Genomic DNA, 21,932 nt, shown 5'->3' on the forward strand with positions numbered 1-21,932 from the left:
TGCGGCGCCCGAGAACGTCACTGGCTGGAGGGATGGGGGTAAGGCGGGACCTGCGCTCCCATTGGCTCGCTCGCCGCGAGGCCCGTCCATCTGCGGCGCCCGAGAACATAACTGGCTGGAGGGATGAGGGAAAGGCGGGACCTGCGCTCCCATTGGCTCGCTCGCCGAGAGAGGCCCGCCCCTCCCGCCGTGCTCTGCGTGCGGCCCCGTCCCGCCCGCGCATGCCCCGTGAGGAGAGCGCCAGAGGCCGTGCGCTGCGCTCGCTTGGCCCGCTCGCCGTCGTCGCGGCCGCCGCGGAGGAAGCGGTGAGTGGCGGAGGCGGCGACGCCGACTCCCCCCCCCTCAGTGTCCTGTCCGCGGCCCACAGCCACCCGCCCTCGTCGCCAGGGAGGGGCCCCGTTGCCCCGGCAACCCCCGCAGGCCCGTCGCTTGTGCGCGTGCGCAGTCCGTCGCGGGGGAGGGGGCGCGCGCCTCTCTCTCCGTCTGTCTCGTGCACGCGCATCCCGTGGGCCCCGCCCTCTTCTCTTGGAGGGGGAGGGGCCGCTTCTGCGGCTGCGCGGTTTGGCGGGGACTTTTATTCTGGTGGGGGCGGGGCGAGAGGAGGTGGGCGGCGCCAGGAAGGTCACGTGGAAGTGGAGGGACGGAGGCACCCCGAGGTCATCCAGCCGGACCCGCGGGCGATGCGGGATTTGGCAGCCCGGAAACGGGAGAAGAGGATTGGTGCCGAGCCAGGAGGAGTTGGGCTCTTGGGCGCTGGCGGGTCCGATGAGCCCGAGGAGGGAGCAAGGCCCTCAAGGACTGTAAGGTGTTTTAAATCTCCGTCTCATAGCTGTCAACGTTTTCCTTTTTTTAAGGGAAATTCCCTTCTTCCGAATAGGATTCCTGGCAAGAAAAGGGAAAAGTTGACAGCTGTGATCAGATTAGCAGGACTTGGATAAATTCAGCAGCATAAGAGGAAGGAGGAGAGAGATAGTAGAGCTTGGGAACTTGGAATACACGGAAGAGACCAGAGAAGGAGCCCTTAGCAGGCATGGCCAAACTCGGCCGGCATCTGTTTTGGGACTACAATTCCCATCATCCCTGACCACTGCTCCTGTTAGCTAGGGATGATGGGAGGTGTAGTCCCCAAACAGCTGCAGGGCCGAGTTTGGCCATGCCTGCAAGGTGTTCTTGTGTTGAGACCTTGGATTGTCGTGGTTTCGTTTTCATTTTTCTCCTTTCCTTATTCTTTTTGAACTGTATGTAAAAATGCAAATGAAAAGTACTTTTTAAAAAAAGGAATTTGGGCTAAAGAATAGTAGAATCATTGAGTTGGGGGGGACCCCAAGGGTCCTCTAGTCCAGCCCCCTGCAGTGCAGGAATCTCAGCTCAAGCATCCAGGGCAGATGGCCAGCCTCTGCTTAAAACCCTCCTAGGAAGGAGAGTCCACCACTTCCCCAGGGAGTCCATTCCACTGTCCAGCAGCTCTTACAGACAGAATTTCCCCCCATATCATAGAGTTGGAAGAGACCACAAGGGCCATCGAGTCCAACCCCCTGCCAAGCAGGAAACACCATCAGAGCACTCCTGACATATGGTTGTCAAAACTCTGCTTAAAGACCTCCAAAGAAGGAGACTCCACCACACACCTTGGCAGCAAATTCCACTGTCAAACAGCTCTTACTGTCAGGAAGTTCTTCCTAATGTTTAGGTGGAATCTTTTTTCTTGTAGTTTGGAACCATTGCTCCGTGTCCGCTTCTCTGGAGCAGCAGAAAACAACCTTTCTCCCTCCTCTATGTGACATCCTTTTATATATTTGAACATGGCTATCATATCACCCCTTAACCTCCTCTTCTCCAGGCTAAACATGCCCAGCTCCCTTAGCCGTTCCTCAGAAGGCATCGTTTCCAGGCCTTTGACCATTTTGGTTGCCCTCCTCTGGACACGTTCCATATGTCTACAGTTGGAATGTCCTTTCCTGCAACTAGCCTAGTGTGTTCTCCCAGTGGCCATCCAGATCCCTGGCAGATGCAGACAGCCACCCCACCTCTCTGCTTCAGAGCCTCAGCGAAGGAGTATCCACCGCCTTTCGAGAGAGCCCCTTCCACCATAGAAGGCGCTTATCCTCAGGAAGTTCTTCCTGATGTTTAGTTGACGTCTCCTTCCTTGCAGTTGGAGTCTGTTGCATCAGGCCCTCCCCTCTGGAGAAGCAGAAAGCAAGCTTGTTGCTTCCTCCATGAGACAACCCATCAGAGATTTCTCCTCTCAGTCTCTCCTCCAGGCTAAACATACCCAATTCCCTCAACTGTTCCTCACAAGGTTTGGTTTGCAGACCCTTGAGCGTCTTACCTTGTCTCTAGTCCTCTTAGACTGGGGTGCCCAGAACTGGACACAGGACTCCAGGTGTGACCAAGGCAAAATAGAATAGTGCCAGATTCAGGTAGGTAGCCTTGTTGGTCTGACACAGTCGAAATAAAAACTATTGTTTTTCCTGCCAGATGCAGAAATACAGGATCTCAAAGCAGCTGTCTTATTACAAAAGAATTTCAGAAATAGACTTGAAAGAGAAGTTGCTGAATTAGAACAAAAACTGAAAACTATGGAGAGACCTGGTCTGAATAGAGATACGTACTGGATTATTGTCTCATTACACATGCGAAACCTATTTTTTGTCATTGCTTACTATCCCCTGTAGGACTAATTGCAGTTGTTAACAGTCACAGGTTTACCATACGCATTGAGTCAGTCACTCATCTCCTACTACCCTACTGAGAAAAACCCCACCCTCCCACTGTATATAAGGGTCTGGTGACTTCTGTTTCAGTGTATCTGAAGACGTGACACGAAAGCTTATACCCAGAACAAACTTAGTTGGTCTCTAAGGTCCTACTGGACAATTTTTTATTATTATTAGAATAGTGCTGTTACTTCCTTTGATCGTGGTGCGAGGCCTCTGAGGTTGTAGTTCTGTAGCTGTGATTCCTGCATTGCGGTGGGTTTGGCTACATGACGCTTGAGGTCCCTCCTAACTCTACAGTGTTAGGATTCCGTCATCTAGCATAGCACATTGCAAATGCTGTGTCTGGCAGAAAAAACAATAGTGGTCTGTCAAGAAGACCCCCAGTAGTTTACAAGGGATCCATAGGAAAAATATTTAGGATCCCCTTTTCTACCCCAGTGAAACACTTTCCATTATTTGTGATGGAAAGGTCTCTGGTCCCCTGACATGATGCTCCATGTAGCTCTGGAGAATCTTGATGCTTTTTAAAATCCTTCCATCAGGAAGTTTTGCTTGTGAATTTTGTTAAGATAGCTGAGGAGGGTTCTTCCTTCTGCCTGCTTCCTTTGCTGCTGAGGTATAAAAAGGGGCAAATTGCTTCAGGCCTAGCTTGAAAAGTTACATGGTTTTACAGAAATGAAATATTAATCCCACTTTGCAATTAGATGGACTGGTTGGATTTTTTTTAAAAAAACCCTTAAATAACAAATCCGTGCTGTAGCAATTTTGGAATTAAAAGCCGTAGGAAAAAACTAGAGATGTTGGTGTTAGACTTTTTCAAAAGAGAAGGACCAGGACGCAAGGTTGACAAATAGTTCTGCTAATTTCCCAAGCTCTGTGTGTGCGTTTTGCTGGTTGCCGGGCTCCCATGGCAAAGTTCTGCTTTGGATAAGGAATTCCCACGTTGCGCTTCAGAAGTGTGTTACTTTCTTAGTTCACAATTCTGGACCCAACTGGATGTGACGATGGAGAAGTTTGACTATATCTTGTCTTTCAGCATACGCCAATAGCATCCCGTGAGCCAAGTCAGAACTGCTGGGAGCTTCGCATTCCTTGGCGCTCCATTTTCCATTTCTCTGTCATTCCTTGTTGCAGTCTCAGTTGTAGCCTGTATGCAGACATTTTGCAAACTCGATGAAGAGATTTGGCAAAAATGGGCGGCACCGAGAATGGTGTGTCCCAGAGGATGCATATAGCCAGTTGTTACCTGTTGGCAGGAGGCAGCAGAGAAGGCTAGCTAAGAAGCTGTGACTTGGCTAAATGGTTAAACGTTGCAAGTGGAAGTGCTGAGCTGCATCGTGGCGGACGGAAGGAAGGGTGTGTCACAAATCATAGCTAGACCTCACTATTGTGCAGGGACACCAAATCACATTTCTGTGGGAAGAAGGTCAAGCTGAGCATCCCTGGAATGTAGGCAGTAGATTGTAAATGTTGGGCTGCCCTCATGGGGCTTATTAGGAAGAGCATCGCATTTTGTCCTAGTCCTCACTGCACCCACTGAGCTGGGAGCTGTAATTTGTTGCGGAAAGTGTTGTGTCTACAGAATTCAGGAGCTGCTTTGGGCTAATACTGTTGAGTTTCTTGCTTGCTTACCTAAAGAACTACTCTGTTGAAATGTGTATTTGGGTTTCATCATTTTAAACGTTAACTAGGTTAAGCATTCTGAAAGAGCCAATATTTCCAGTGTACACACTCATTCTCCCCATATTTCCAGTTTTTTTGCACTGGGGGAGGGAAGCCCTTTTCCCCTCTGGCCTTTCCCATCTCTTGGACCTGCTGGGGCCCCCACCTCTGGAAGGCTAGAGCCAGACTCTGATCCCCTCACAATCTGAAATCGCAGCTGGCCTCACTGTAGACAAGTAAATAGCATGGCTTTTGACACAGAACATTTTGATGCGCCTGCAGTCCTTCAGGAGCAGAAGAAACACTCTTCTTTTAAGCTGTCTGCCTTTGATTTAAGATGGGAGGCAGCCTATCATCTTGCGTGGGTACCTAAGACCGAATGTGAAAGGGCACAGGTGGCGGGGGGGGGGGGGGAAAGCTTTGTCTCTGGCATGCTACTCAATAAAAGACGCTGTGGACCTTGACCTCCAAGAGTGTTTTTGGCTCTGCCTTTGTCATCCTTTCAGCTCTCTCTGAGTGTCTTGTCTTCAGTCCCCCCCCCCCAATACACACCATCGGTGCTTAAACTTTGTGCCAGTATGTTACACTGAGCTCCCCAGTGTTCAATCTAAGCTGCTGCCCTATCGTGGACTTTGTTTTTCAAATCCTGCATGGACCCCCCTGCTCGTTCCCGTGGAAAAGGCAGCTTTCAGATCTTCAGTGCCAGTCCTCACAGGTAAGCTGAGGCATGTTGGGGGGGGGGTTCTTTGAAGAGCCCTTGAAGAAGTCCCTGGACACCTTGTGCCACTCGAGTTGGGCAAGAGCCAGCCGAGAGTGTTGATGGAGCGGAAACCGCTGCCGTGCGATGACTGGCAAACGTGCAGTTTGACCTGGAGGCTGGATTGCTGCCAACATCGTCTCAACAGCTCCAGAGGTGGAAAGAAAGGAGGGGGAGCTGGGTCTCGCTGTGGAGCAAAGCAGGTTGCATGGAGGAACAAGACGTCCACCAGCGGAAAGGTTGCAGCCCCCTGCATCGGCGCCTTTGCAGTTCCTGATTTGTACAAGCTTCCAGGAAGGCGAGAGGTTCTTCAGTCACACAGTAAAAATGGAAGAGTGAAAGAGAAGATGCCAAGGGGGGTTTCAAATAGTTTTCGCAAGGAAATTTCAGGGTTTCAATTTATGCTGTTTGACAAAACGAGCAGGAAAGAGGTGAGAAGATACAGTTGACTGAGGGTCAATGTACAAGTGTGGATGCTTGAGATGTTTCAGAGAGATCTCATGGTGGGACAGGAGGCAAGCTGATGTTACGATGAATGCGCAGTGCACATTGTTAGAGCAGTGTGTTAAAGGGCCCACTGAGGAGGAGCTCCATAGGGGTGGTTCTTAATCAGATATTGCCATCGTCTTGCCTCGGGGCCCGATCCATCACTTTCTTTTCAGACTCGAGAGTGAACTGGAGCAGTAAACACATTAGGATGACATGGGACCCCAAAGCACAGGATCTCTTCCACTGATTATGTAAAGCAGAAAAGGCAAGAAGGCAAACTTGGAGGCACTCGCAGCCTGAGAGGCGTGTAAGAAAAGGGGCAAAGGGACTCTTTCCAAAGCAAAGCAGGAGGCTTTTGGCCTGACCCGCAAATGCACGACACATTAAGACATGACTAAAGTTAAGGGCTAGGCTTGGAAATAGCACCAGCCCTCTGCTATTACGATCTAATGAGAGGTTTGAAAAGGCCATTATTCTGAAGGGACAGCCATTTCCATAGCAAAAGATCTACCTGTGAATGAATGGGAGAAAGAGGCTCAGAAGGGGTGACTCCACGGCAAGAAGGAGTGGATGCCTGGGCTTCCTTCCCCACTCCCCACAAAAAGGAAAGTTGCCATATATATATTCAGGGTTACGTTTTCCTTGTGCTGCAGAGAAGCATCACAGGAGGGCTGGTTCTTCTCAGGCTTTGGGGAAATGGACTTTTTACAGGGGAGCTGGTCAGCTGTTGAAAGGGCTGCACCTCCAAATATTTTATTCTAAATATTTACTACGTTTCCTACGAAGGTGCTATGCAAGTGATAGAAAAAATGGTAGGAATTGTTGGCTGTAATATGTCTCTGATTTCCCCCCCAGCTCTTTTTTAGAAGTAAGTTTTTAAGAAAATCTCAGCATGCAGGATTATAACACTGATATTTCACTCTAGCTAATCTAAATAAAACTATAAAGTTCAGATGTGTTTTTTAATTGTACCTTTGAGTGGTTAAAAATACAGAATGCATTGATTGTCACTCTTTTATACCCAGCTAATCGAAGAAATGGGCTAAAGCATTTCTCTCCCAGTTTTCCAGCTGTGGTGTGTTGTTGTTGTTTTTTTTTGGGGGGGTAAACAAACTGCACCTTCACGAGGGCTGTTGTCTTTCTCCCACCCATCTATTTGGGGGTGGGGGGGTGGAAGAAGGTGGCTTTTGACCCTGTGGACCCGCAGCCTCTCCTGCCCACCTCCTTTCCGCGCGCTCTGACTTCTGAGATGCTCCAGCCCCAGGGGAGAGGGAGGCTTGTGCGGTCGGACCTCCCTCTCTCAGGTTGGGCCTCTCCTGAGATGGTGCTTGCTGTGACTTCTGGGTGCGTCATCTAAAAGAAAAAGAATGAAAAGGATTTCCTCTTTTCAGAACTATTGCTTTATGCATGTGTAACTTGATTCAGGTCTGGTTGTTTTCAAGCCTCTGGTTGACAGCCCTGGGTATTATCACGTTGCAGCCCAGTAGTCTGATCTGGAGATGTGTGTGTTCTCCCCGCCGCCCTCCTTTCCAGCACCTTCACTGGCCTTGTGGCGTAGCTCCAGCACCCTCCTGTCCCTTCGGATCCCTTTCCTCCTGAGCAGTTGCGTGCTGAGCGAACGTGGCTTTGGGAGCCCAGCTTGCTTCACAGCAACTGGGGGAGGGGGGCTGGTTGGCCACCTGCCGGGTTTGCCTGGGCTTTGGCCTCTGTTTCCAGCCTGTGCCTTTGGGTCAGATGGAGCAAAAAGCTGGCTCCTTCCTTCCTGGAGCTTGCAATTGGAGGATGCCGCCAGCCGACAACTTCACTGTACTGTATTCCTGATGTAATAAAGGTTGTTTCAGTGACAGCACCTTGTGGCGTGGTCTTCCTTGCACCCTCTGGCCGCCTTTGAACGTTGATGCTTTCTTTTCAATATGCTGACGATCTTTTCTTTGTTCCGTAGCATTGAACAGACGGGTTGATTATTCTTTTCAGATATTAATAAAGCAGCGGGAAGAAGAAATATGAATAAGGCTCCTTCAAGGTCCAGCCCAGCACGAAGGTAAAGTACCGAGAAGCATCAAGTTCCCCTAGGAGTTTGGGCTCAGGGCAGAAATGCACCTCCCTTCGTGGACGGTGGAGCTTCTCAGAAGGGAATCCCACGAGGATTCTGCAATTCTTCCTGGTTGCAGCCTTCCAGGCGGCAAGATCATTTTGCCGCCAGGCTCCTCCCAGGCTCGGGGCAGGTTGCGGGCAAGGAGAGCTGCAGCCTGTGTGACCCCGGGGCGTCCCTGGCGAGCGCCTCAGAGTCGAGAGCGTCCCTCGGGCTGTACCACGAAGGAGAGGGCAGCAAGATTCCTTGCGCCCAGGGCCGAGGCTGCATGCCGGGGAGCACTTCCTCCCCCCTCCCTGTGCTGGCATTGCCCCTGAAGAGAGGGGCACAGATAACATAATCTTGGCAAGAGGATTCTCCTGTCCTCTCTTGGCGCTGCATCACTGTGTGCCCATCGTGCACGGGCACTTCTCTTGGCACCAGTACAGAGCTGTGCACAAGCCCCAGACCTGGCTGCCGCTTCTGCTAGTTCAGGAGCCGGGACATCGCCAGGGTGCCAGTGGCCAAGGCGCAAGCAGAAGCCGGAGCATCACATTTGATGTTAGCGGCTAGCGCGCACCAGGGCACTGCTTTGCTCTGAGTGCTGTGTGCAGAGCGCATGCGAGGGGCAGGCATGGCATTGCTGTGGGTGTTGGAGGGGGGGAGGAAGGGATGAGTGGAGAAGGGGGCACGTGGCCACAATCTGCCTGAGATCTGGCCCTACCACGGGTCTGTGTGTTCGCAGACCTACATGGGAGGAGGGTGCTGGCTTTCTCCCCAGGGAGGTGCCCTTTCTGGCTCTGTGGCATTTCTTGGGTTCCCCTGTCAAGAGCGCAGTTCAGCTGAGCTTGCTGAAATCCATTTCAAACACCACTTGTATGAAGCCTGAAGAAAACATGAGAAGCGCTGCCGCCGTCCCTGAGCCTGGGGAGAACGAAGCTTGGGAACTGAAATAAAGAACCGTTGCGCAGTGCTTGAGTTCTTGGTAATGTCCAGGGTTGGCCCTGCGTCCGAAGGGTGCTGGTTTATTGCGTACACATCACTGACGGCTCCGCTTGGCTCCAGACAAGGAGTCCTCTGACTGTCCCACTTCCTTAACTTCTCCAGGCATTCTGCCTGTCCACATTCTCCTACTGTCCACAAGGTTTGTTCTGTAAGATGCGCTGCTCTGCGGTCCAGGACCACCACCTTTTCCGAAATGTGAGAGCTCCCCTTCTCCTGCTGTACCTCCACAGGCCGTCACTCACTTCTTTTGTTTCCTGGTCTTGTTATACCTCTGTGGTTAGAAACAAATCCCGAGGGAGCTTTCTCCCCCATTGAGCGCTGAGCCCAGCCCAGGGGCGGATGTGGTGGTGGAGCCTATTGTCACTGCAGGCTCACTTCAGACCAACACAAAGACGTCTGGGGGGGGGGAGCCCATCTAGAAGATTAAGCTGAGGGGGTGCTCAATGCTGATAGGCTTGTGCGGGAATTGACCAAGGCCCTGTTGTCCCGGGGGTGATAGAACAATCTGGGCTGCACCGCTGCGAACCGCCAGGGGGGACTTAGGTGGCTGAAGCCTCCTTCATAGGAATTCTTCCCTGCACACAGAAAGCTAGGTGTTGGAAAGGCTCCGGCGCAGGCATCTCCGTGACAGGGTGGTTTTGTATGTGAGGAGAGGGTCTTCTTGTGGGAAGGAGCGTTAGGTCACGCGCCCCCCCCCCCCGTCAGTCTTGGAAGCAGGAGAGCCCAGCTGCAGGTTGGGCACTGGGGTGAGAACTAGGCCAGGATCCCTTTGCCTTCTGAAGCCAGGCTGCAGATAGTAGTAGTAGCAGCAGTAGTAGTTTAGTAGTAGTAATAATAATAAATTTATTGCTTATACCCCACCCACCTGGCTGGGCCTTCCCAGGCACTTTGGGCAGCTTCCAACAGAATATTAAAAACAGTAAAACATCAAACATTAAAAGCTTCCCTAAACAGGGCTTTCTGTCTGCTGTTCCTCTCTCAAGTGTTCCTAGACTCTTGTTCCAGGAGGGGCCTTGCCCTGGCAGCTGGGGACGACCCCGCTGACGGCGCCTGCTGTCTAAAGAACTTTCCCCGGTGCTTCTTGCAGAGAGGCCTTGCCCTACGGAGAGAGAGATGGACGACGCGACCGCTCTCCAAACCGCCACAGCCTTCCGAGAGAAGCTCAAGAGAGCCGGAATGGCAGAGATTCCCGGGATGTGCGGGTGAGAGATGTGCGCAGCAGCGGCAGAGAGCCGAGAGACTTCCGGGACCCCAGAGACCTGAGGGACCCTCGGGACACCCAAGAACCGCTCTACGAACGCTACAGGGAGCCTCCCTACAGGTATGCATGACCTGGGAGCCTCCTGGAGTGGCGCAAGGGGGGTGCTGTTGGGAGTGGTGCTTGGCTGCTGCAGTCGGAACATGTCTCCCCGTGTCTGCCTTGCAGGCGAGAGGAGGGCTACGACCGCTATGCGCGCCCGGACGACTATTACCGGAGGAAGGATGACCAGTACTACGACCGCTACCGAGACCAGTTGGACAGACCCACCCTGAGCACTGAAGGTGGCTATCGGAGCCGTCTGTCCGTCCGTCCTGCGGTACAGGCTGGTGGGAGCGGGGTGGGTGGTCCTGCCAGGAAGGGGAGGGGGCCAGGTGAGATTCTCTGCCCTGACCCTGGTGACTCTTCCCTCAGAGCGCATGAAGCGGGAGGAGCGGCGGCGGGAAGAGCTGTATCGCCAGTTCTTTGAGGACATCAAGCGGCGCATTGATTCGGAGCGGCCGGTGGACTGCTCAGTGATTGTGGTCAACAAGCAGACCAAGTAAGAGCTTGTCAGACGGGGCCGCGGCCCTCATTGTCCTCCCAGTTGCTGCTCCTTCATTCTGGCTGTTTTGGGGCTGGTTGGTTGGCTCTTTCTAGGCACGTGTCCTGACCTCTTCATGGCATGACGCCCTCAAAGCAGGTGCACACAATAAAAGCAGAGCAAAACGTAAAAACACAGGCTCTATGAGTAGTAAATGAACCCAGCAGATTCTGAAAGGATAAAACCATCTCTGCAAACACCAAAAACAAGGGAGCTTTGCTGGCCAGATCCTTGTCAGATTCTAGCCTTGTGGGCCCCGTGTGATGGGTGCATGGAGCCACCCAACTGTCAATCACCTGACATCACAATGACATTGGGTGATAGAGTTCTTTGAAGTCCCAAATTTGGGACTGCAAAGCACCACTCTGAGCTTGCAAAGAGTACCTGAGGTTTCTGCTTTCCTGCGCATTGGCTGATGGGCAATTGAGCCGAAAGCTGCTTCTGCAGTTGTTGGCTGTGTGGGTGAGCGAATTCCTCCCCTCCCCAGCACTCACTTGCCCAGCTGATCCCTCTGACGGGTGGCGGAGCCAAAGCCTGGTTTCCCTCGCTAATGCAGAATCAAGAGGACACTTCCAAGCTCCCAGTGGCCCCTTGGCAGCCATGTGCCTACCTGCCAGCACACCTGACGCCACATGGGATGTCAAGTGTGGGGCAGGCAATTCTGGTTTGGGGGAAAGGATCTTGTGGTCCAAATTTGAACCCCTGGCTGGCCATGTTTGCCCCACAAGTGGAAGATTCCTTACTCCTAACCTCTGTGTTCCACCTGGCTTATGATGAGGAAGCAGAGAGAGGCGCCAGCAGTTTGAGGTGCAGGCTCAGGTGCAGCGGCTTCTGTTTTGCGCAGGGAGTACGCGGAGTCTGTGGGGCGCAAGGTGCGCGATCTTGGCATGATGGTGGACCTGATCTTCCTCAACTCGGAGATGTCTTTGCAGCAAGCCCTGGACGACGTGAGCAGAGGGGGCTCTGCCTTTGCCATTGTCATTACCCAGCAGCACCAGATTCACCACTCCTGCACCGTCAACATCATGTTTGGCACCCCGCAAGGTAGGGGGGCCAGGGAGTGGCTGCAGCTGCGGACGGGGCTTTTCCCAGAGACACTTGTGCAGGTGGCTGAGAGCACAAGGGTGCCGAGCGAGGGGCTGCTTCTTCCCACAAAGGGGGCCTGTGCCCCAGAACCCACAGGATGCCCAGGTCGAGGAGGAGGAGGAGGGTGTCTGCTTTGGGGCTCCTGGCTTGTGAGAGCTGGAACCTGTGTGTGTTTTCAGAAGAATCCTAGGACCGTAGAGTGGGAAGGGACCCTGAGAGGCATCTAGTCCAACCCTGCCATGCAAGAATCTCAGCTAAAGTATCCCAGATAGACGGCGTTCCAACCTCTGCTTAAAAGCCTCCCAAGGAAGGAGAGCCCATCATTAAGAGGAAGCCGCCCCCCCCCCCTCAAAGCAGGGTGTCTTTTCACTGTCTGTCTCTCGCACAAATGTGTGCACCCACAGCCCCAGTTAATCAGCAAAATTAAAACTGAATTGAAACCTCAGAATTCCCTTTGCAAGAGGCAGGCAGGTGCCAGAGCCCTCTAGAGTGGCAGGAGAGGCTTCTGGCTGCAGGGAGAGCAGCTCTCGGGAGACCCGGCCGGGAGGAGGGCTTTTCCTGCCGCTGTTTCCCTGGCGCCACGGGGGTTGCTCACGCACGACCTTTCCCACCGCAGAGCACAGGAACATGCCGCAGGCGGACGCCATGGTGCTGGTGGCGAGGAACTACGAGCGCTACAAGACGGAGATCCGGGAGAAGGAGCGCGAAGTGATCGCCAGGCAGGCCGCCAAGATGGCTGACGAAACCATTCTGCAGGAGCGGGAGCGCCCCCAGCAGGGGGAGGAGGGGCTCCGTGGGGGCCACCCCCCGGGCATCCAGACACTCCTGAACTTGCTGTGCGACAACCGCTACCTGACCTCCGAGGAGATGGACAAGATCATCAACTACCTGAGGGAGCGCAAGGAGCGACAGCTGAGAGCCACCACCGACTCCCATCCAGGTAAGTTCTCCGCCAGAGAGGTGAGAGGAGCTGGTCAGGGACGCCTGCCCTCCCCCTCACCTGCTTGAACCAGGCCTACTGCGTTTTGGCCCCCCAGAAGCACTACGTGGGGCTACCTTTGAAGGTGACTCGGAAACTGCAATTAATCCAGAATGCGGCAACTAGACTGGTGACTGGGAGCGGCCGCAAGACCATATAACACTGTTCCTGAAAGATCTTCATTGGCTCCCAGGACGTTTCCGAGCACAATTCAAAGTGTTGGTGCTGACCTTGAAAGCCCTAAACGGCCTCGGTCCTGAAGGAGCATCTCCACCCCCATTGTTCTGCCCGGACACTGAGGTCCAGCTCCGAGGGCCTTCTGCGAGTTCCCTCCCTGCGAGAAGTGAGCTTACAGGGAACTAGGCAGAGGGCCTTCTAGGTAGTGGCCCCCGCCCTGTGGAACTCCCTCCCACCAGATGTCAAGGAAATAAGCAGCTATCTTATCTTTAAAAGACATCTGAAGGCAGCCCTGTTTAGGGAAGTTTTTAATGTCTGACGCTGCATTGTTTTTGATATTTGGTTGGAAGCCACCAAGAGTGGCTGGGGAAATCCAGTCAGATGGGCAGGGTTTAAATAATAAATTATTATTATTATTATTATTATTATTATTATTATTATTATTATTATTAAAGCACTAAGCCTGTAGTGGGGGACAGCTGGGGCTCCAGAGACATAACCTGGCCTTTCCTTCCCCACAGCTTCGCACGCCCGGCAGCCCCTCGGAGCCTCTTCCGGGTCTTCTCTGGGCACCTCGGCCAGCCTGAGCAGCACCCAGAGCTCGCAGGCCCTCTCCTCGGCCCCCTCGGCCCCCGTGGCCTCTACCCCCCAGCAGGAGCTGCAGGCCAAGATCCTCAGCCTTTTCAACAGCGGGGCGGCCATGGCCACGGCCAACAGCAGCTCGGCCGCAGGAACCTCCCAGAACACCGGCTTCTCCACGGGGCCCAGCGCGCAGAACCGGCCCAGCGCCACCGGCAGCGGATTGGGCCAGCCTCAGCAGCGGGCTCCGGCCCAGGGCCCTCAGTTTTCTGGCCACGGGGGTCCCGCCAGGGGGGCAGGCCCTCGGGCCGCAGCTCCCCAGGCCTCGCAGCCGCTGTACCAGAACCGCCCGCCAGCCCCCAGCAATGCTTCTGCCTCCAGGCCGGCGCAGTCTTCCGGGATCAACTTTGACAACCCCAGCGTGCAGAAGGCCCTGGACACGCTGATCCAGAGCGGACCGGCCCTCACGCACCTGGTGAACCAGACTGTGGGGCAGGCGCGGGCCGCCCCCTCCTCCCAGCAGCAGCAGCAGCAGCTGGGCTCCTACCATCGGCACTACTGAGGCCAAGGGCAGCCCTCTCCCGCCTCCTCTCCCCAAGGCTCCCCTTGTGCATGCCCCTTCCCCTGCCCACCCTCCAGGAGGCCCCCTCCCTCACTGGAGCTCTGCCGCCCCCTCTCCGGCCCAAGGGGGCTGCTGCAGGCGGGGGCAGCCTGCTCCTCCTCTCACGCAGAGCCAGAAGGGCTGAGGCGAGTGGAGTGTCTTCCTTCTTTGCCCAAGGGCGCCCTCCGTTGAGGGAAGCTGCCTGTGGACTTCATGACCCCCCCCTCGTTGCTTCTTTTCAGCCACAGCCACAGAAATGCAGCCCCAGGCTCTGCTGTGAAGCTCAGGCCACTCCCTGCAAGAAAAGGGCCAAGGAATGTTTTCTCTGTTGGGTGGTCCTGTTGCCCCCTTGATTTCATGTTGTGCAAACTTGAATTTGCGTTGGAAACGGGGGCGTCTGTTCCTTTGCAGCTGGAGAGGCCTTCTCACGGGGGTTACTCCTCACCCCTCTTTCTGAAGCTGTAGATGTTCTGTTCTTGAATGGTTTTGTCATGTAGATTCCTCTGTATTGTTAACTGGAGGATGCCACTTTTTAATTAAAAAAAGGTATATATACACACACATCTGCATTAAAAGAAAATGGTTGTGGGTCTTTGCAGGCTGTTCCTGATGCCGCAGGAGGCCCTGAGTGCGTTGTGCCTGCCTTGGGCAACCATCCTCCTCATGCCCCCGATGTGAGAAGCGCCCTTCTTTCTCCAAAACGCTGCAGAGGAGGGTGTGTAGCTCAGGGGGTGTTTTCTTGTAGGTCAGGGCTCCCTTCCCCCCAACCCTCTCTGGGGAAGAGTGACAAAAGATCCACCTGCAAGAGCCGCACCTCAGGCTCCCCACGTCCACCTCCAAGACTGAACTGCTCATCGCTCTGGGGCGGGACACCTGCCTTGCAAGCAAAAGGCCCTGGATTTGGTCCCTGCCAGCAGCATCTCCCCAGGGAGGTTCGTGTAGAACCAAGAGCGCCCTCACTGGGCCAAAGGCCAGATTCCGTGTCAAGCGCTTCCAAGGTTCCTAATGTATGTGTGTGTGTGTGTATATATATATATATATATATATATATATATATATATCCACCAAAATATTTAGCAAGTATTTCTAAAATTTTCATGAATGCCCTTGGGCGTATTAACATTCCTTATTCTTGCTGCCTTTCTCCCAGCGCATGCAAGGCAGATCAGGGGCTCTTTTCAAAAGTCAAGCCACGGACCCCCTGCTTTTGAAAATGTCAATGACTCTATTCCTGTGCAAAGCAATTTTTTGAAGAAAACGGGTGGCCCCGAATAAGCAAAGGATTTGGGGTATACTAAAAAACAGACCATAAAATTTGTGATATTGCCACATATTGCCTATCTCCAAGCAGTAGGAACAACTTGTCACCATTGCTCCACTACAACTGAATTTTTTTTAAAAAGTGATTGTGTTCCTGACTTGCAAGTGTTCTACACGCCAAAGGTGTTTATGGAAGACAATCTTACTCGGCTACGAGTGATCAAAGAAGAAGAAGAAGAAGAAGATATATGAGAGTATTCAAACATGTTCTTCCATACTTGTAAACTGAGGTGGTTCATCTTAGCAAGACTGAGCAGCATATGGTTCTGTTAACTGAGGGATCTTGTACGTTTAAGACATAGGCCAGGTATTGGGGAAGACTGAGTAGAAAACAGCTGAAATTTTGTAATGTTGATCGTTTTGTAATGGCTGTGTCGCCAGCCAGGTGCCCCCACAGGAAAGCAGCAAGCAGGATTCCAGCGCCAGAGCGCCCTCCTCTGCTTCCAGCAGCTGATATTCAGGAGCACTGCTGCCTCTGATCATGGCCATGATGGCTAGAATTCTGCCCCCCCCCCCCAGCCCTCTCCGTAGATCTCATCTCAGGACACCGGCTGGTCCCCTGCCTTGCCGGTACAGGGGCAGCTGTATGTGGGCAGGTGGTTGTGTGTCAGGAGGCTGCCCCCCTGCTTGGATATTTTTAAGTACTATAAAAAACAAATCTCTTTCATAGTGTCTCCCCCCACCCCCCGCCCGAAATGGGCTGTTCCCCAACAGAGGCTTGTCTTGCGGGGGGGAAAGGCGTCTTCAGGTTAGCTCTTCCATCTGGAGATCAAGTCCGCCAAGAGCCTCCCAGCCCAGGATTTTCATTCTGCTTTTTATTTATACGGCTTGCTAAAAGGGTTTTCTAAACGTTGGACAATAATTGTAAAAGCTCCTTTATGTGTTTGTTGTAACCCCAGGCATCTCCAAGAGGGCCTGGCTGTTGGTCTTTCAGTGCTGGGGCATGTGAGCCCCCCCCCCCCCCGCAGTCGTTAACATCAGCAGTAACATCTAGACCATGGGAGCGCTTCAGCCCTGTTCTTGAGTTTGTTTAAAATCTAAAACAGCTTATCTTGTGTTCCTTTGAATTTGTGCCATTTAGGTTTTTTAAACCTATTTGTAAAGGCAATACTAAAATTTTCACAGCTGAGTTCTCAACCCTTTATTACTGTGCTTGGCTTTCTTCAAGCTGGGCTGTGTCTAAAACTTGCCATTTAGGTTTTCAAACCTTTTTTGTAAACTCAGTTTTAGAAACTGTACCTTTGAGTCCTCAATCCTTTATTACTGCAGTCTTGCTCTCTAGGCTTGTTGCAGCGCCTGAACCCCACTCAAGAGCAGCTCCGCGCTGGAGAAACGGAAGCAGTCCCCGTGGCACTGTGCCATTCTCTGGGGGGCAACGGCAACCCAGTTCCCCTCCGGTGGAAGGGAACTGCAGCGTTTGCCCCAGCCAGGAGTCCCTCCCTGTGGATGGCAATGCAGAACGGCAAAGACCTCTTCCGCCCTATCCTGCCTCGAGGTCTTCAGCAGCTGTAGGTCAGTCATGGGGTGGCAGAACCCCAAGAGCTGTTTGCAAAGAGCCTTGTTTCCCCTCCCTGGGCCTTGTGAGCTGGGCCCAATGCAAGCTGTTGGGAAGGCCATTCCAGTTTCCTTCCAGCCTGCTCAGCACCGGTCGACTGCTTGTAAAAATAAGAACCTAAGGTCCCGGATCAGGCCAGTTGCCCACCTAGTCCAGCGTTCTCTCTGTGGCCTGTGGGACCCCCCCCCCCCCGAAGCATCCCACCACAAGATCTCCCCTTCTGCATGTGCATAGCTCTCATGACTGGAAGCCCCAGGGGATGCCCCTCCTGCAGGAACTCACACTCTTCTAAAGCCACCTAGGTAGGGGACCATTGGTGCCTCCAGCAGGGAGTTCCACAGGTTAACTATGTGCCGCTTGAAGGCGGACTCTGTGCACACGCAACATTCTCCTCCAGGACATAAGCAGTCCGCCCGCAGCCAATGAAGGGTGTAATAAAATCCTTTTTATTGCATTTTGTGCAGACAGGAATCTAAAAAATAAAATACAGTAGAAGCGTCAACACAAGCAGTCAACAGAGGAGGAGCCACGACCCCATGGATATCTATCGGCATAGAGAACAGCGCAGGGGGCGGGGGGCGGTAGCCAGGCAGCCCACAGTAACACTCGCACAAAAGTAGAGGCAAGCCTAACGCGCGTTCCTTTGGATCGGCAACCTGGTTTATTTACAGGGAGGAAACTGATGGGCGTTGCTTTGCACACACAAATCCCTAGAACACAAAAGCCTACGATGGAGGAGCTCACGAAAGCTATCGAAATATTGCACTCGAATCAAGAGCCACTTGGATGGACGTAAAACAGGTTAGCTACAGTGATCGGATTATAAAGGTTACTGGATGAGCTGACTCTGGTGGGAACATTCATTAACAAAGATATTGCACATGGAGCTTTTTTGGGGGGGGGAGGGAGTGTGTTTTAACCAACACAAATAGGGCCTCTGGGTCCTTCTCAGAAGCCGCATCTCTGAAGGACCAGGACTCTCCAAGGAGCGAGCCCTTGGCCGGAGACCCCTTCTCAGTGTGCACGTCGGAGATGATTGAAAATTACGTTCTCCTTTTTTGCTGTTTCTGAAGCTGGTCCTGTTTCCGCTGCAACCCCCCCCTCCTCCAGCAGCGGTGCGTGTCCTGCCCCCTCCCCCCCCCCGATCACAAGAGGGCTGAAGAGGCTCCAGGGGAGAGCGGCACACGGGACACACACACACACAGGGGGGGCCAAACGTGCGGGGTCAGAACGGGGGGTGTAAACTCGCATGCAGTGCCACCTGCTAAGCGTGGCCCTCTCCTGAGGGACTGGGAAATATGGGGGGGGGAGTGGGGCAGCTGGGAGGGGAAGGAGCCAGCCATGCGGCGGCGGGAGAAGACACCCCCCAGGCCTTCTGGAGGTGGAGGGAGGGTCACACCCTCTGAACACCCTGCATGGAAAGTGTGCCAGGAGGTGCAGGCAGGGGAGCAGATGCAACCCCACCAGGTGGGTGGCGAAGGGGCAGTGAGGGGTGGTCTGGAGGACCTTTGGGGGCCCCTGCCTTGCAGGGGTGTGGACTGGAGGACCCACGGGATCTTCTCCAACGCGGGGGGTTAGGTGGGGTGGGGATGGGCTCTCTTTCCTTGGAGGTGATTCTTGAGCTCTGTTTCCTGCATGGTGGGGGGTTGCCCTGGATGACCTTGGAGTGTCCCTCCCAGCTCTGCAATTCTATGCTCCTGCAGCCACGGCCCGGCCCTAGGAGAGGAGGTGGGGAGGCGCGTGGGGCCCAGCTGCCTGGTGGGGCGCAGGGCGAGGGGGATGCGGAGAGTTTGAAGCTTAGCAGGCTGCACTCGGAAGTGGAAGCTCGGATCTGCTGTGAAATAGGTTCAGGTGGTTCTGGCCCTTTTCCCTGATAAGAACCCTAAGAAGCTAAGAAGAGACAAGTGCACAAAGGAGGAAACAGCCGCCGGTGCCGTCCGGTCTCAGCGGAACTCCCTGCCACTGCACGGCACCCGTGGAGAAGTGCGCGGCGCCCGTTCGCCAAGCCGGTCCAGGCCTGGCTCCTGGCCCCGCCTGGGGGGCGTCTCGGCCAGCCAGCCAGCCACCCCACCCGCTGGATCTCTCTCTCTCTCTCACTCTCTTTATGTATAGACTTTCATCTCGTTTCTGTTTCCCCCCCCACATAAACACGACCCCTTTAAAAATACATGTCCTGTGCTATTTACAATATATACAGCCCCACATCAGGCAGAGCGACGTCCCTCTGGCTACGGAGGACTATTCACATTGGTTAAAAGCCCCACAGCGGACACTGGGGGGGGAGGGGCTGCGTCACACATTTCGGGGGGAGGCAAGGGAGGGAGGCTTTGTTGTTGCAATTCCTGCATTGCAGGGGTTGGACTAGATGACCCGTGGGGTCCCATTTCAAACTGCGATTCTAGGATGGGGGGAACAGAATTCCCCCCCAAAAGCATCTTAGCCCTTTGTTGAGCCAGATGAGAACTGGGGGGGGCATGCAGGAGGGTGGGGGTGGGGGTCATTAAGTGCATCCGGCTGAGGCAACCTGCCTCCCCCCTGGGAGAGACTGCAGTCCCATACGGGGCATTTGGGGAATGTCAGCGGGCCAGGAAGGGGCCACAGAAGCAGGAGGGTGGCGAGAGGGCCCCCCGCCCCCACTGTGGCCCCTGGGGGGGTGTCACCTGGCAGCCCAGCCCTGCAGGCCGGGAGAGCCAGTCCTAAAGTGCAAAGGGGCTGTGGTCTTGCGGGGGGCCCCAGTGGGGTCTGTCCTGATTCCTCCTGGCAGGAAGGAGGAAACGCGGACCCCAAAAGGCATGGCTTCTCCATCCGAGACGGGGCAGACAGACCCATCTCTGCGGCCCAGTGCCCCTCTGGGCCGGACGGGAAGAGCAAAGTGCAAAATGGGTGGCGGGTTTGGAGGGGCTTGGCGGGGGGACGGGACACAAGATGACCCCCTTTCCCACTCGACAACTCTGCCATTCTAAGCCCAGGCAGCCTGCAGGGGGTCAGCAGTTGTTGCCAGGCCCTCCTGGGTAAAAAGGGCAAAGCAGGAGGGCAGGGGGTTGGACTAGATGACCCCAGGGGTCCCTCCCAACTACAAGTCTACGATTCTACGAAAGCTGCCCGGCCCCATTGCTTTGGTCCCCAAGAGGGGGCTTGTCTTAGGAGGGCAGGGAGGGGAGAGTCCAGCATTGGCAAGGGAAGAAGCATGCTGGTGGCCTCGGCTGGTGCCCTCTCCCCACCGTGGGGGCTGGTTGGGGGGGACGGGGCAGGGGAGCAAGGAGCACACCCGACAAAAGGCAACGGTAGAAAAGCAGGCAGGATCAGGGCAAGGGGCTCGGCGCATCCGAGTCTCCGGCCTCCCGGGGAAGTCACTTAGCTGCCGGCGGCCGCCCTCCGTCCCACGGCGAGAGCCGGCCCTAGAGCCGAAGTCGATCTAGGGGTCAGCGGTATCAGCCGTGCCGCTGGGCGGGAGCTGGCGGCCGCGGTGCTTGGATGGGTGCGCCTGGCGCTGCAGTTCACGTGCGGAGAGACGAGTGGAGCGGCCTTGGGCGGCGGGCCCTCCCTGCTGGCTCTCCGGGAGAGATGGGTGCGGAAAGGGGCAGGCGGGGCTCTCAGGCGGGGCACAAACCTCCGGGCAACGGCCTCGGCCAGCTTCTCAGGAGTAAATGGTGATGACCTCCCGGCCGCCACCGCGCACCAGCAAGACCCGGTCCAGGTGCTCCGTCAAGACTTCCAGGAACTCCATGTCTGGGGGGGGGTAGTTAAGGAGCGGAGGGGCACCCAGGGCACAGAGGAGAGGCCCCCACCCTGGCCCTGGCCCACCCTCCCCAGAAGAACCAGGGACCTGATTCTCCTCTGCTGTTTTGGGTTCTAAATGCACTTTTCCAGGTAGGACCAACTTGGCCAGTTAGCCCTGGGGATCATTGGATGTCTACTGACTGGCGTTTTGTTTTTTCTTTTGTTTTTCCCAAAATAACCTCTGAATTTTTGAATTTTATTGATATTGATGCTGCATTTTATGTTGTATTTTATGCTGTTTATGGGACACGGGTGGCGCTGTGGGTTAAACCACAGAGCCTAGGACTTGCCAATCAGAAGGTCGGTGGTTTGAATCCCTGTGACGGGGTGAGCTCCCGTTGCTCGGTCCTTGCTCCTGCCAACCTAGCAGTTCGAAAGCACGTCAAACTGCAAGTAGATAAATAGGTACTGTTCTGGCAGGAAGGTAAACGGCGTTTCCGTGCGCTGCTCTGGTTCACCAGAAACAGCTTAGTCCTGCTGGCCACATGACCCGGAAGCTGTAAGCCGGCTCCCTCAGCCAGTAAAGCAAGATGAGCGCCGCAACCCCAGAGTCGGTCACAACTGGACCTAAAGGTCAGGGGTCCCTTTACCTTTTACCTATGCTGTTTTTAAGTCACATTTTAATTAATTTTTTATATTTTCTGTTAGCCGCCTTAGCCTGGTTTTTAAACCGGGAAGGGCGGAATATAAATGAAATATTATTATTATTATTATTATTATTATTATTATTATTATTATTAAAAGGCAGAGTATCTGCAGCTTCCCCTCCTGTGTTGCCCTTGCCCCCCCAAAAGCCTTGCTCTTGGGACGCCCCACAAATGCCCCTGCCCCCAGGTGCCAGAGGGGGGCTCTGCCAGGGAAGGATACAGTTCTCGTCCCCCTTGCGGTTCCGGGGGGGCCCTGGCATGTTGAGCAGCACCAGCTTGGCATCCTGGGACTTCTTCACGATGGCCTCATTGAGGCGGATGGCGGTGTGCATCCGCCGGACGTTTGACTGGTTCCTGCGGAAGACGGCGGGGGCCTGGTCGGTTGGCTCCAGAAGCCTCCTTGGACCCCACCCTGCCCACTCGAGCCCAGCGTTGCCCTGCCTCACAACAGAGGTGGGGCGGGAGAAAAGCCCAGCCAGAGGTGCCCCGAGAGCCCCCCCTGCTCCCCCCCCCGCGACAGAGCAGAGCAGCCCCAAGCAAAGACTTACAGGGTCTCCCACTCTCTGGCAGCGTCAGGCAAAGGAAGGAGGAAGAGAGAGAGCTGGTCATTGACTACCTGGTGCCCGCGAGGGACGCCCGGCTGCCCGGCAACCCCCTCCCTGG

At 54.5% G+C, this 21,932-nt stretch overlaps 2 protein-coding genes across 5 annotated transcripts in view; one reads left to right on the forward strand and one right to left on the reverse strand.

Annotated features, from left to right (window-relative positions):
- The first annotated feature begins 108 nt into the window (after nucleotides 1-108).
- Nucleotides 109-14,528, forward strand: NCOA5 (nuclear receptor coactivator 5). 3 transcript variants are annotated; one of them, XM_079979326.1, is made up of 8 exons: nucleotides 207-305; nucleotides 7,603-7,669; nucleotides 9,792-10,025; nucleotides 10,131-10,246; nucleotides 10,377-10,503; nucleotides 11,390-11,589; nucleotides 12,248-12,571; nucleotides 13,309-14,528. In XM_079979326.1, the coding sequence occupies exons 2-8, from the start codon at nucleotides 7,632-7,634 to the stop codon at nucleotides 13,926-13,928; spliced, it is 1,659 nt and encodes a 552-aa protein (XP_079835452.1). In that variant the 5' UTR covers nucleotides 207-305; nucleotides 7,603-7,631; the 3' UTR covers nucleotides 13,929-14,528. The 3 variants fall into 3 exon arrangements, with proteins under 3 accessions (XP_079835451.1, XP_079835452.1, XP_079835453.1); XM_079979327.1 differs by lacking the exon at nucleotides 207-305 and adding an exon at nucleotides 1,934-4,618; XM_079979325.1 differs by lacking the exon at nucleotides 7,603-7,669 and having other exon boundaries at nucleotides 109-305.
- A 5,398-nt stretch (nucleotides 14,529-19,926) lies between these two features.
- SLC12A5 (solute carrier family 12 member 5) overlaps nucleotides 19,927-21,932 on the reverse strand; it is a 117,853-nt gene continuing 115,847 nt past the window's right edge. For both annotated transcript variants that reach the window (XM_079978974.1, XM_079978975.1), the window contains exons 24-26: nucleotides 21,818-21,832; nucleotides 21,490-21,623; nucleotides 19,927-20,571 (exon numbers count right to left, since the gene is read on the reverse strand). In XM_079978974.1, coding sequence (XP_079835100.1) covers nucleotides 20,480-20,571; nucleotides 21,490-21,623; nucleotides 21,818-21,832 — 241 coding nt within the window. In that variant the 3' untranslated portion in view covers nucleotides 19,927-20,479. The remainder of the gene's footprint in view (nucleotides 20,572-21,489; nucleotides 21,624-21,817; nucleotides 21,833-21,932) is intronic.

The sequence above is a fragment of the Podarcis cretensis genome (assembly GCF_951804945.1).
Source record: "Podarcis cretensis genome assembly, chromosome: 6".
In the NCBI taxonomy this organism is placed as follows: Eukaryota; Metazoa; Chordata; class Lepidosauria; order Squamata; family Lacertidae; genus Podarcis; species Podarcis cretensis.